Raw genomic sequence first — 15616 nt, forward strand, 5'->3', positions numbered from 1 at the left:
TTTACCAGTGGCGTTTTCACAGGCAGTTTCCGCGGTCATCGAGCGAGATGTGTACATGTTTACCAGTGGCGTTTTCACAGGCAGTTTCCGCGGTCATCGAGCGAGATGTGTACATGTTTACCAGTGGCGTTTTCACAGGCAGTTTCCGCGGTCATCGAGCGAGATGTGTACATGTTTACCAGTGCGCACGCGACACCGTGTTTATTAATTTGGTTAGTGAGCGAATATTTACAAAACTATGCGACCGATAAAGCTACTATCCTTACTTCAGGTAGCTATCTGCTAATTTGCTATTGAAATCGATGCCTCGCTTTTCGGGCGAAAGTGACTTTTTTCTTGATCCAAAAGCGGAAATGATTTGCACGGAGAGCTCATTACCATTCTCGATTACGAGGAGCCCGCTGAAACTAAATGTCTTAAATGTAATCAATAGATATTTGTTAATGAGCACTAAGTAACATGTGAAGTCAATCTATTTCATCATTTATTTTGTACAAAAACAGAAGAATGCTAGGACAAGCATAAAATGTTGCTAAGCTGCAGCTTGACTGGGTGCTTGCCCCACCATCCGTCGCCCCATTGTCACCACCACTGACGGCATGTCTCCGAAGGAAGGGTCCTTTTATTTTAAAACAGCTATTTTTAAATATTACCTAAGGTCTTTGTAGAGACACCCTGTAATAAACGATGACCGGAATTTAGTAATGTGAAGGCAAGTCTTCTAAAAATTTAACGCGTATATTTCAAAAGAATGTGACAAATTTTTGAACATCATCGCATCAAAGATGCGCACATAGTTCTATACCACACAAATATTTGAATATATTTATGTTGTAATATGGCCCTATGCTAATCAGCTTTATCCTTTTATTTCCTCACAGCTGCGCTACACGCGGGGCTCATTCAGTTACTTTCAAAACAGGAGAACGTACCACATCGGTGAATGCGACGGCGGCCAATGCCGGTACTCCAAAAACAGCTTCTATATCAAGCTTTGAGCATGGCAACTGTGCCCCGCATGTGTATCTCAAAACAAGAATGAGGGAGTACACGAGTAAGATAAAATCACTTGACTGCACATTGAACGGCTGAGCGTGACCCCTGCAACCAAACCAGTTTCTGGTATGCACGAAACAGTAACAAAAGGGAAATAAAATACATAAAAAAACTTCTGAAGGGTTCATTACTGCATGCAGAAATAAGCGCCAACAACTATGAAGACGGGACATGAAAGATGACAAAAGACCCTGCGCTGACTACCGAGTCAAAGATTGACTTTGCGGAGCATTGTTTGTAAACTACAGAAGCTGGTTTATAGACCACAAAATATTTTCCATTATCATCATCATCAGCATCATCATCATCACGAACCTACTTTAAGTCCAATGCAGGATGAAGGCCTTTCCCTCCGATCTCCAATTAACGCTGTGTTGCGCTAACCGGTTTCAACTTACGCCAGCGAATATGTTCCATAAGCTACTATAAAAGTGCGAAAAGAAAAGGTCACCGACTCGCAAATGTCAAACTTGAAATTAACAAGGGACGTTATGGCCCTATAACGCAAAACTATTCCCATCTGCTTTTATTCCAATCTTCTGACGTCAAGTTTACGTAACCGCCAACGCAAGCATCGGGCGGGGATCAGCACCGTTGTTTCGACAGCCCAATCAAACGCTGTCCGTGTTTATAGGAGGTCGCTTTTGTTTGCTTCTAAAGCGAATAGAATTGGCTACCTTGGCTGATGTTTCTTATCTAATTGGCTGAGAGGAGGCGAGGAGCAGGAAGAAGTGTAGAACGTTTCTGTGGGACCGACCTGGCGCAGTGAAAGTAGATAACCGGATGAGGGTGGTAGTGCAGGTGTCCTCATTGCTCCTCTTCCCCTTGTTTGGCTTGCTCTGGCTGGTCAAAAATAACGGCGGCGTGCAACGGTAGGTGAAAAATATCGCTAATGCGGGTCTTCGGCGATTATGAGTTGGCAGTTGCGATGTCGTATACGTGGCTGAAAGGGCGCGACGACGTTATACCACAATACAATTTGTTTTATATACGCGCAAATAAATCATTATCCCCGGCAGCTCCGAGTAGCCAGTGCTAGAGCGATCGGCGGGAAGCCATCTTCTATTCCTTTCGGGACGGGGCAGCCTCCGGCTATGTAAAAAAAATCTGTTTTGTTGGGCATATTATTGCCATTTACGTCACTTTGACGGGGTAAGTTTTTCAGGTTTTGCGACATCGCGTGACAGACAGAAGTGGGCGTAGCCCAAAAATATTTTGACCAAAGATGGTGTGCTAATGGCGAAAAAAAGGCCGTTGATCGCGCATGACTACTTTTATTTTGTTTGGTGTAACCATGCATAGTCAGCGTGTGCAAGTCATATCAGATGGGGAGTCCCTGCGGTTTTCGTTATGTCGCGTGAGAGAAAGCAAAGTGGGCGTGACTCGAAAAATGTTTGACCAATCGTGAAAGGCTGATTGCAGAAGTGTAACAGAAACGTCTCGAATACCTGTACATTGTAGCTGCCAAGGTTTCGAGATAGCATAGGGCATGGCAAATGGACTGATACAGCAAAGGTGTTACATTTCTCTCTCAGTCAGGCACACGTATGTTAGGGTTTACAGGAGTGTTACTTGCGATGGTACGCACAAGAACCGAAGGTTTTATCACCGCGTTGCTTGTAATGCGTCCGGGAAACGCGAATTCCCCAGCTATATCGCCGTAAATCGTCGATACAGGGTCCATCGTGTCCTGTGTGAGAAAGGCGCCAAGAAAGCTGGACTCCACAGCCTATATAAAGACATCTAACAGTGAACGAAGCGCTCAGTTTGACTTCTACCAGAGGGCTTATCAGGTGGTTTTGTTTTGGAGGCAAGAACTGCCTTAATGCCGGCGCATCCGGCAGCTTTCTTTGGTTTATGGGAAACACCATGAATATATGGAAATGTTACCGTATTTCCTCCCTCGATTTCCTCTTTTGTTATTGACATAAAACGGAAGGCGCGGTTGGCACGATTTATCGGTGGTGGCTTCGCCAGGCGAACACGACTAAAAGCACGAAAAGACGCTCAAAACAGTTAAATATATATCCTGAACATTTGCGCGGAACTTCACCGAACGAGAAAGAAGGACGCCAAGAATGGAGCAAATGGAACACCCATTGCCCCAGGCGCGTCCGTAAACGAGCGAAACCTCGTAAGAGAGTCAGGGCTCACGCACAAAATTTGGCAGTGTTTCAGAGAAGAGGACTGTCCTCTAAACAGATAGCTTACACAATAGAACATATAATTACAGTTTTGACTTTAATCAAGTTTAATTGAATAATGGGGTTTTACGTGCGAGCCAAGTATGTGATCTGATTATCAGGCATGCCGTAGGGGGAAGGGGGTGGGGCTCAGGATTGCTTTTGACCACCTTGGTTTTTCATAACGTCCATCCGATTGCCGGGGCACGATGGGTTCTTGTGTTCCACCTCGATTGGAATGTGACCACGGCGGAATCGAACCCGCGACCTGAAGCTCAGCAGCGCCATGCCTTAGCCACGGGGATAACGCGGCGGTTGGTTTATTCAGGTAACTCACGGGTGTACATTTGTACTGGTACATGCAGGAGAAGGACCCAGGGCACGAAGTTATATGAGGGCCTCGTGTCCGTGAAAGAATGGAGTAGTGCATTGCAAAAGCAGCAAAGAAAGAAAGGCTGATAAAAAATACTTTCTGTAGACACCATATCACTGCAAGTCCATATTGTTGCACCAGCGACTAATAATAATAATAATAATAATAATAATAAAATCACGTGAATTTGATTCGAACCTGTCATTTTATGTCTAGATCCAGTTTAGACTTGTCAACAGAGCACATGCACAATGTCGTTCACGAAGGCGACTACAAAGCCGGCTGCCGCCAATAGCTGCGACTGAGCGTTGGAGCTTAGGAGTTGGTACTGCTTGACAGACCGCAGTTTTCTATACTAAGCATTTATTTTTAATGTTCTAAAGAGTAGCTGATCTTTCTTCTCCCCTCAAATGACGGGCCAGATTCATTTGCATTTCTTTTTGATTTTAGATGACGCCTGTCTTGATCTCTGGCAACCTCCTTTCAGGAGTTGCTCTCTCCCTCTCTCCGATTCCTCCGTAAGACACGCTTGCAGCTTTAGATTCCTTTGACTCGAAGCAGCTCAGTGACAGAGCTCTAGGACCCTCGGGCTTCTACATTTTTTAAACGGTTCTTGCTATTTTCTCAAGGCACCTTAAACGAGGATATGCAAGAAGACGCTCGCGCGAACAACTGAAGAAGGCCAAGCATCTACTTCATCACTTGTTTTTGGACGACGTGCATTTGGAATCCCGGATCGGCTCTATTCCTGGAAGCGCTCAATGCCGGGAGCCGGGGAAGCAGACACAGAGTACACCATTGTCATGGGCCACCGTACGTAGAAAGATATGCCCTGAATGTCGAGTGTGCTAACTTCTAATCAGAGCGAGCAGCAATCCTTCAATATTTCTTTATGTGCCGCGCACGGCACCACACTACCTTAACTGCCTGAGCAGGTGATTTCTAACAGAATATTTGAAAAGTTTGGCCTGCGAGGAAATCAAGGAAACCTGGATCAATGTTCGAAAGAACATCGTGACTTTGGATATGCAAAATTCAGCCATATCTACTGCAGAAGTTAAAAACCATTCCGACATTGGGCGCCATCCCCGTCCGTTCTTTTATTACTTACGGGAAGCAGTCAAAGATTGGCGTGATTTCTGAGTTGGACTTTGAAATCAAGTATGTGTGCCTCAGAAATCTTTTCAGTTGACTGGCGCGCATTTCTTGAGATTCATCGCTTGGAGAACTCCCGCTGCATCAAGTTAGTATTTGCTTCTACGACTTCACAGCACCTGTGAAAGTGGGGCACGTGTTAAACCGCGTCCAACCATTCGCACCGAGGTCTCTGCAGTGCTCAACATGCCTCAAGGCCGATCACGTGAGTGCTGAGTGGAGAAATGAAGTTACACGCCAGTGCTGCGGTGGAAAACGTGACACTGCTGACTGTAAAGCGTGTTCGTTCAAATGTCCCAACTGCCGCGACTCTCACGAAGCGACGCCGAAGGATTGGCCGAAGATGCAAGAGGAAGTTCGTATTCTTCGAAAAATGCCGAGAAAAACAAATGTTCCCGTGAAGAAGCTGCTCAATCTGTCCACCAGAGTAAACAAAGTTCGCGAAAGAAGCGCTCCCTACCTGGCCGCTTCTGATCTCAATAGCGGGGCACAAGCGTTACGACTATACAGCCGCATGTGTCTGCATCGAGGGCAATAACCGGCGACTTTAAGGTCGATGAGAGCACAGGGCGAATATTCGTCGCCCACGCCTGTCACAGACTTGGAATCGCTTCTGCGGGCCTCTAGACCCACGCGCATGACACCATGTGTAGTAGTCCTCTATACGTGTAGGGTCAATAAAGCCTGTGAAACTATTAGCAAGCAAGGATATGGAAACAAAGCGAACGTTGGCGTTGAGGAAATGCTGAAGCAGATCTCTGCTAGACTCAATGGGTGTGATTCTCATGTTGTCTCCAGACTTTCGCCCCTAAACGCACCGTGCCAGGTGCTCACCCTACTGGAGCCGCTTATCACAGCTGTTTACAAACTGCAAGGACTTTTCTTGGCACCTGGGCTGCTCACGCAGGGGCCTAGGCATCAGCCTCCTCCTTGCGCGTTTTCGGGAAATTTAATTCGAACTAACGACCTAGGCGAAGATACGGAACTATGTAGCTTCTTCGATGACATTTCTGAATGTCATTTTTAACATGTTGATGATCATCAGCAATGCTGAAATGTCGCGCGACCTTCTTATATGTCCCCTTCATCTCTCATCGCACCTTTGCATCCCCGGTTGCCACCCCCCCTCTCCCAGTGCTGTGTAGAAAGCTAGGGCATGCCAGCTCATGCCGACTTACCTGCCTTCCATCAAATACATTACCTCTCTATTCTGGAAAATTCATCACACAGAAATGTGGGCCTGCCAAAGCCATAGGATTTGGCTTGAGTGGCCTAGCAGGAAAGTTGAGGTAGTCGAGAGCACGCATTTCGTTTGCTCACAATTAGGCATAGCCCTACTGTGGCAATCCACAACAATCTACTAGGCGCTGGCAAATGTACACTGTTCTAACGCGCGTTTCAAGTCGGTTCTCTTTACCACCTCGTGTGTCGTGAGCGTGGTAGGCTGATTAAAAAGAAAAGAGAAACTCTTTAAAACAGCACTAGGCACAATACGAGAAAATCAACACAATGAAGAAAAGAAAACGAAGTCGTGAAATGAAGACTGCACATACAACCAAACGGAAGTAAAAGAATGGTAGATAAAAGCAATTGAACAATGTGTGAAAGTATTGAAATACAACGCGAAGCTCGGGAAAGGACAATGAGGTGAGTTGTGAGGAATATCAAAATCACGAAGATGAGCATGATAAAGACTAAAATCAGTATTTTATGGAAGTAATAATAATAATAATATTAATAACAGCAATTATAATAATAATATTTATTGCCACAAAATATACAAAACAACACAAGCAGGCCGGTCTAAGCCTTAGTTGGCTTGTAGGACCGTGCCAACGAATATGATAGACAAGGCAAAAAAATATACATAAATTGACGAGACATGAAGGAAAAAAAATAAAAAAAAATAAGACGAATGGCAAAAAATTGAAAAGAACAAGATACCATTTGGCTATCTACATATAACAAAAGTTGAAGAGGTAAATATTGCGATGCAAAAGAAAAAATGTAGAAGAGGTTCATTTTACTGTAGTTGCTTTAAGAAGTGTTTGAGCGTGCTTTTTGATGTCGCGTTAAAAATTTCTTCGGGCAATTTGTTAAATATGACAGGCACATAGCACAGCGTCTGGCCGCGCCATACCTTGTGGGTGAACGCGGAACTACATAACGGACATGTTTTCTGTTCTCCTTGCGGCGGCACTTTTTTGTTTGAAAGCGGAATTCCAGAAATGTTTAATGACAACTGTTTCTATAAGTAATGAATGGAAGTTCGGTAGACCAAGTTCACGGAAGATATTTGCAGATGTTACTATTGGGGAATTGTATGCAACATTTTTAAGAACGTTTTTTTTTATAATCAGGTCTACCCTGCATCTCCAACGATCAGAACAAAAGCCAAAGACTAATGCCGTACCTCAACACACTGTAACCTAGGGCATGTGCTGTAATATATTTTACAGAATAGGGCGCAATACTTTTGATAATAAACAGCAGCCACGCTACTGACCTCAGTTTAGAACAAATAAGGGATAAGTGATGTTGCCACGATAAATTACAATTGAAATAGATTCCGAGATATTTAACACAATCCACGTATGGAATAGGCGCACATTTACAATGAACACAGTCTGACTCATGCAAGTAGAGATGCATGTTAATAACTGTAGTCTTAAGTGGGGAGCGAAAACAAACAAGTTTTGTTTTTTGGGCATTTACAACAATTCCATTATTAGAAAACCAATGCATTGCTTTGTACACGTCATTTTGCAACATTTTAGTGGACGTTTTATAAGAAAGGTGTTTCGCTACTAACACAGTGTCGTCAGCATACTGGAATGTTGAACATTTCGAAATTGCCAAAGGGAAGTCGTTAACGAAGATATTAAACAGCAATGGCGACAAAATGGACCCCTGAGGAACTCCAGCTTTTACCGGCAGCTTAGAACTAAATACGCCCTTATCATCGGTAGAGACCACCTGAAATCTGTTGCTCAGGTAGTTTTCAAGAACCTTGTAAAAAGACCCACGAAATCCCCAAAAATGCAGTTTACTTAACAAGATTTGATGATTCAGGGTGTCAAACGCTTTCGCTACATCTAAAAATAGTGCACATGAGAAAAGATCGAATGCCGAGAACAGTTCATCTGAAAATTCCTCAAGCAGTGCCACAGTACCACGCCCTGAAATAAAGCCAAACTGTCGATTGGTCAGGATAGACAATTTGTTAAGAAAAGAAGACAGTGTGAAAAAGAAATTTTGCTAAGACCTGAGCAATAATCGGCAATATAGAAATTGGCCGATAGTTTTCAATACTATCTTTCTTCCCTGACTTATGTAGTGGTACAACAACTGCAGTATTTAAGCATTCTGGAATTTCATCGCCTAATATCTGACAGCGCATTGAAATTCCTTCTGGTGGTGTGTAAAGAAATTCCATCATATCCAGTGGGCTTGTTAGGACGGAAACTGAAAATAATTTCTTCCAGATCACCCCTCAAAATTTTCGGAAGAAAAGCCGACGCAGACATGGAATGCCCTAACGGCGGAGTGCTTGTATATGGAGAGACGGCCCTTTGGGACACTTTAACAAAGTGCCTGTTGAAAGCATCAGCCACTTCTGTGGGAGGTTGTTGAAAAGCACCGAAAATAGACCGGTTATTGGAATTCACTCCTCTGAGATGATTTACCAAAGGCCAAGTTTTGTTAACATTATTTGAAGATTGTTGGAATTTACAAAAAAAGTAACGGCATTTCACGGTACGCAGAAGAGCAACAGCTTTTGCAGCGTTTCCACAAGTTGTCTCGATACGAAATGGAAGCAAGAATTTCCGTGTTCATCCAGCAGTGACCCTTTCTTATCGGCTTAGCTATCAGCCGTGTGCAACGTAATTCAAAATTTTTCATTTGCATACAGAACCATTCATATACGTTGCCCGAAGAATCTTCTTTGGTTAAGGATGCCCAGTCAAAGGAAACGATAAGGTTATCAAGCTTGGATTGATTAACAGTAGGGACAAGGCATTTAGGCTGCCCAGATCCAGTTTCCACCGATGACGTTCCAGACGCGTCTGGTAAAACAAGACGGCATGTTACAAAATAGTGGTCCGCCATCCGTTGTAGAATAGTACATGACCTAAATGAACAGCTGGGAGCTCTGACCGCTATGTGATCTAAACAAGATTGCATTAGGCTATTATTAACTAATTCCGCTCTAGTAGAAGCGGCAATTGTACATTCCAGACCATAAGCGGACAACGTAGATAAGTAATCACAAACAGTCACTTTTTCAGGGCATAAAACATTGATATTGAAGTCTCCGATCGAGCAAAATTGGTCCACTGAGCTCCACTGCCGCAGAGCTTCTTTCAAGCGCAACAAGAAACCGTGAAAGGCTGCATGAGGGTGGTCGATAAATCGATAAGATATGGACAGAAAATGACCTCTTACAAACTTTGACCATCATAGATTCGGTATGTACAAAAGATGCATCAACAGAAGAAACTTCACAGTTGTCGTTTACATAGAGAGCAATGCCTGCTCCACGACGCCCGCTTCGTGTGACAAAATGTGCGGAAAAGCCCTGTAAGGTTATGAAGCATTGATTTCTGTAATCACAAATACGTCTACATTGTTAGCTGCCGATTCAGCCAGAAATTTAAATTCGTCCCAGTATTTACGCAGACTTCGAATATTAACGCTCAAAATGGTAAAATCTTCATCAGAACTGCATGAAAATTCTTTTTAAATGAACTGAAGTCCGGTAATAATAATAATAATAATAATAATAATAATAATAATACAATTTATTGCCCCCCAGAAATGCAAAACAATATGAAGAGGCCGGTCTAAGCCTCAGAGGTCTTTAGGACCGTGCCTATGAACAGAATAGGCATGGTGAAAGAAATACACAAACTGATCAGACATGTAGAACAATGATAAAAATGAATGTGAAGAGATGGAAAAGAAGGAGAAGATAACATTATGTTATTCTACTTAAAAGAAAAGAAATTGAAGAAGTAAATATTAGGAAGCCAAGATGCTTTGGAAGGTAACTAATTTCACCATAGCTCCTTCAATAAGCCCTACAGCGTGCTTTTCGAAGTCGCGTTAAAGATTTCACCCGGTAACTTGTTAAATATGTCCGATACATATAGACAGCGTATAATAATAATAATAATAATAATAATAATAATAATAATAATAATAATAATAATAATAATAATTTACTTATAGACATCCAAAACCAATCGAAGAGACGGGCCTGTCTAAGTCTATGAAGACTTGTGTAACTTGTGCGGCAGAGTCGGTACAGCAATGTGGTTACAAGTTTACCTTATAACATATTTTTTTTACCAGCTTTCAGACGAGTAGTTCGTAGTATGACCCGTTATCAGACGAAGACATACCAAACAAGGAGTATAAATAACGAATGCGAACAATAATTCCGCATTCGTGATTAATTTCTTCAACAGCTTTTTTTTTAATGTTGCAGAAAAGAATTCAGCAGATAAATCGTTAAATATTTTTGGGATGTATTCACTTCTCGCTTCTATATACTTAGTAGCAGAATAGGGTACTTTAATGTGCTTTTTGCCGCTCAACAATCGAATACGCTTTTTGTCGCTTAACAATCTAGGAGCAACGGATGAATCTCCAATTATACCGAATAATAATCATCATAGTAAACAAATCGTCGAAAGTGAAAAACCACAATTTATGAAAAATATTCTTGGAATTTAGTGCAGTACCATAAGCGACATCTTAAATATATTTTTTAGTAATTTATCAATCACATTTTTTTCAGCGCTTTGACAAAAGTCGAAGGTCGTTATGCCATACCACAGCACACTGTACGCTAGTGCGTGAACTATCCTTTTCTTCACTGGTAGAGGTGCTAATCCCTTTATCTTGAAAAGTAGATATGCAATACTCGTTAGTTTGCAACATAAAAATGCCATGTGCTCTTGCCGGGACATGCCGCTGTGGAACGTTATAACCCAGGTACTTGAATGTCTTCAGATATACTATAGCGGTACATCTGCACGAAATACGATGTTGATCGTGTAAAAAATATAGGCGAGTTTATTTTTGAGCTTTTCAGTGTAATTTGAAAGTACATGACTTTGCTTTGTTTTACATTGATAAATACACAGTTTTCTTCCAACCATTACATGATCGACCTTATGAACTGCATTCTTTAGAGTGTTAACAGCATCCTCATAACGTATGTGACATGTTAGTAGGAGCGTATAGTCTGCATATTGGTACACCGTAGCTTTTCTGATTATCATGAGAAAGCCGTTCATAAATGTATAGAATAACAGAGGTGATAACACGGATGCCTGGGGAACATAAGCTGTAATATATTTCCTGTTGTCAACAATCTTTTTACTACCCAAATAATAATAATAATAATAATAATAATAATAATAATGATAATAATAATAATAATAATAATGACTTTATTTACAAACCTTGCAAGCACAATTACGGAAATCAGGCTCGCCTAGCCATCATGATGGCTTGCCACGCCAAATCCGACAGTCTGCAACAAGACTGTCTACTTTAGAAAAAAAAGAGAGCAAGAGTGACACTGAAACATTTGTGGACGATGAAATACAAGGCTCAAATAAAAAGGTAGAAACAGAAGACACGAAAATATAGGGAAACCTGACGCCCGTAATCATTCCCCGTATAATTCCTTTAGGTTTTTTGCGAATGTCGCATATAGTTTGCACAAGAAGTAATTTCGTAGAGAAAAGCATCGAATATGTCGGGAGCATAATAGACTCGAGTGTATCTACAAAATCTGGTACCTGTGCCAGGAACTGAAAAACCGGATGTATCATGGAAAGGACGGCAAAACACAGTGGGTACTCATATGCGTCGGTCCAGAAATATTCGAGCACCATTATTTGACCAAAATGTGGTCGCAAATTCGGCACTTTTAGCGTCTAAATAGGTTCACATCTAGTGGGCTGTATTGGTCACAAGTAACACTTTTTAAAATACATTTTAATAACATATTTGCACGTTGATTCCAACTACCAGAACAATGAACAAATGTTGTCGTTCCACACCTAAGCACACTTTAGGCTAACGAGTGAACCAGAAGTTTTCGGAGAGACAGAAGTGAAAAACACTTTTAAGTGATACAAAAAACAGACGATTTTACGGAGTCTGGCGCGTATGTAAGGTAAGTGAATCGAAGAAAGAAGACCGGAATCGAACCATATGCCCAAATGCTTCACTGAATCAGAAAAGGAAGTTGCGGTTGTTGAACGTGGTTAAACCAAGTTTGTCGAGCGATACTACGGTATCGCTTGCTTCGGGAAAGGACACGTACGCTGCTCGGCACCGTCAGCAAGTACTGCATATACAATTGCACCAGAAGACAACGCACATATGATGCTCGGCGCGGCACTAGCAGCGAGTGAATTCATCTTCATGCTGCGTCTCGCTTCAACGCGAGTGAAGCGTTGAAAGCACGGCACACACGAAGCTACTGGCACTCGGCGCACTTTGTACACTTCGCAGATCGCTTTCGAGATGTGGACACCCACGCGGCGCATGCAGCAGCCACCGGTAGTGGCAGGCTAAGTACCAGTTTGACCTTGGGTTAGCTTAGAGGTCAGATTTACAGAACCAGGCGTTTTCTGGGTTTGTGCCCCGAGTAGTAGAACTATCGCTCTAAAAAATGTATTGGAGGACAAGTGCAATTGACACACCGAGACGGGTGCAAATATAGGAAGAAAGTGAGACACTCTTGAGTGGGTTGCGGAAGCAGACCAACCTTAATTTAGTATGATTAATGTAAATCACATCTATATCAAATCAATCCATTATTTTTATAACGTGATTTTGAATAATTAAGTATGAATTTGAAAAGATTCACGTGTGTGTGTACAAGTGTATCATTTGCGTGTTGAAATAACTTACGAGTGGATAGCGCATTGTACACGTTCTCAAAGTACACATTAAAAAGTAAGGGAGACAATAAGGAACCTTGTGGCACACCGGCCTGCAGATAAACGCGAGAGCTGCAAATGTTTGAAACCGAAACAACCTGGGAACTATCTGTAAAATAAGTGCGCACTCCACCCCACCCCCCCCGCCCTAGAAAAACATAAGAATGAACCACGAAAGCCTAGAGTGTAGAGTTTGTCTTGCAATATAGCATGGCACACCGTGCGAAACGCTTTCGCATGATCTAAAAAAAAAGCACACAAGATACAAGATTTCTTTCAAGTGAAGAAAAATAAATGGTCACAGATTTCTTTTAATTATTGCACGAGTGCCCCTTTCTTCAATAAAAACTGCATTGACATTCAGGAAGCCACCCTTGTTTAAAAATGAAGTTGTTTATTGGTAAGAATATGTTTTTCTAGAACTTTTAATAAATTAGACAAAATGAAAAGCGGGCGATAATTATGCACACTTTGAGCGTCGCCACCTTTAAGAAGCGGCCGAGCTACTTTTGTTTTTAATCGAGTTAGAATGCTTTCGATTGTAATTATCCCGTTTAGGATTTCTAACAAGATGTTCTTCAGAACTGCGAAGTTCCTGAAGAGACCAATCATGCGAATTATATCGATTCCGGGTGATCGATGCCGGCCGATCGAAGCTGCCTAGTAAATGGCAAAGCACTTGTTCCGTGACAGTGGGAAGGAAAGCGGGGATTCGATTACTGGAGTAGTAGTGCTTGCAGTGCAGCACGATTGCTTAGACACTGCAGAAAACTGGGTGAACATTTGGTTCAAGTTGTTAACGGCTATTGATAAATCCAAATGAAAAATTATTCTGAATATTATTAGCCACATTTAAACATAACCTCTTATTTCGTTCATCAGATACCACGTTTTCTTGGTCATTATTGCGCGATTGATAATAGCGGCTTCTGTTGCACGAATATTGGATCGCACGAGTAAAGGCATTTACTTTATTCAGATAAATTTTGAACTGTCAACGCAGAACGCTGTCAGTGGGCGTTCGTCTGCAGCACTGCCATTGTATATATTTTTCTTTGATGGCACACGATATCACATTGTTCATCGAAGGTTGATTCGAACGGCACTGGCGAACGTAAACTTTCATTTTACTGGATTTGTAAATATGTGCATTGAACGCAAGAATTGAATGTATAGCTCTCCCCTATCGCTGTTTTATAGCAGACCCGAGCAGTCGAACAAGGCAAGCTGTTTATCCAAAGTACCAACATCAATAACAGGATGGCAAGTGTCGGGTCTAGAACCTGACAATGACGGGGAAGGGAAGCACCATTGACAAGCTATAAAGTAATGGTTAGCCACTTTTAGCTGAAACACTGCAGTGTAGAGTGAAGCAACCTCCGCGCGGATGTCGAAGTGATCAATGCAAGATTTTACTCGATTATCAAGAAGTAATTCTCCCGTAGTCAGAATGTGAACAATAACTTCAAGGTAATATTTTGCAACGATATCCAAATATTCACATGCCGAGGGTACTGTCGGATTAAGAATATCTACATTAGAATCGGCAACCAAACGTACGTTAGGATCCAACGTCGTCCTCCGTAAAAAGGCCTCCAGTTCTTTAAGAAACCAGGTCAAGTTACTTAATGGTGTTCTATATATTCTTAACTGTTAAATATGACTAAGCTGGTTTAAAATCTTCACTGCCAAAGATTGAGGGCTAGAAAAATTAGTCGCCACCTGCTGCAAGCTCCAATATCTTGTACAAAGACAGCAGTCCCCCCGCCTCTTTGACTGCCTCGACTGAACCAAATGGAAAGGAACGCTGGAAGAGTGAACAGGTCAGTCTCAACTGAAGATATATTTATTTCGGTAGGAACAAAACGAGCACTTTGTGCAAAATGCTGTCAACGTGAGAGCAAAAGGTGTTCCAATAATTTCATAAACTGCGGATATTAACACGACTTGTGGTAACTGCCGGTGGAAAGGAAAAATTGACTATCAAACGCTTGAAAGTGAACCAAACTTTCGCAGAAGGCTACGGGGTAGCTTTGAAAACTGATCTCGACAATGAATGATACGGCACTATGAACGGTTACTTGAGCACACAAGATCATTGACGTGGTTCACACGGATCAAAGAAGCACCCTGTTCCTTCTTTGGCAACACGTTTCTGTCTTTGATCCAAACATACTTATAATTCTTTTCCTTTCCAATTTTCCTGGCCGGCCAGAACAGCTCCATATTTTCTGCTGTTAGGGTATCATTGAAAAAAAGAAAGCCTGGTATCATTATCTGAGTTGTACAAGTTCTTCAGTTCATGACGGCCAGCCATCCACGTTTCCTTCATGGACACAGAGGCAAACTTAATCAGAATGCCTGGACTTTTGTCTTTTTTGCTGGGTAATCGGTGGACGGCAAGAATGTTTGCGGTATCGAAGTCTTTGATGTTCAGTTTTTTAGCAAGATTCGCCGAAACAGCGCGCAAGTTCTCATCACATGCAGTAGAAAAACAGTACATTTCTAGGCTTCGACGGTGACTGTACTGCTTCTGTTTTTTTTTCATTTCAGCTTTCAAAGCTTCGATTTCAGTCTCCTGTTCCTGCACTTTGAGCATGACAGGCGAAGCCTCCGAGGTGGCTTGTTTGATTTTTTTTCGCTTCTTTCTATCCTAACGAGAAATTCGTCATATGTAGAAGACCTAAATGTAATAGAATTTTGTATCTCGCTCGCGGAAGACTGGAGCTTGTCGATAGTTGACGTCAACCTCAAAAGTTGATCGATTTTAGCAGGGAGCGGTAGAAGAGAAATGAGATCAAATCTAAGGGAAGAGAGATCATCCAGTTTTTTTGTTTATAGCTACTATCTAGCTTTGCAGAGCTTGTTTCATTTGTAGCAAA

The 15616-nt window shown here is 42.1% G+C and overlaps 1 protein-coding gene and 1 long non-coding RNA gene across 3 annotated transcripts in view; one reads left to right on the forward strand and one right to left on the reverse strand.

Moving 5' to 3' along the window:
* The window catches only part of LOC126544303 (uncharacterized), a 42243-nt gene extending 41071 nt beyond the window's left edge, over positions 1-1172 (forward strand). For both annotated transcript variants that reach the window (XM_050191567.2, XM_055061398.1), the window contains exon 18: positions 882-1172. In XM_050191567.2, the coding sequence (XP_050047524.1) occupies positions 882-998 (117 nt within the window). In that variant the 3' untranslated portion in view covers positions 999-1172. The remainder of the gene's footprint in view (positions 1-881) is intronic.
* LOC140216737 (uncharacterized) overlaps positions 1-15616 on the reverse strand; it is a 39480-nt gene that overhangs the window by 23234 nt on the left and 630 nt on the right. The gene's annotated exons all lie outside the window — the stretch shown is intronic.

The sequence above is a fragment of the Dermacentor andersoni genome, chromosome 3, assembly GCF_023375885.2.
Source record: "Dermacentor andersoni chromosome 3, qqDerAnde1_hic_scaffold, whole genome shotgun sequence".
Taxonomy (NCBI): Eukaryota; Metazoa; Arthropoda; class Arachnida; order Ixodida; family Ixodidae; genus Dermacentor; species Dermacentor andersoni.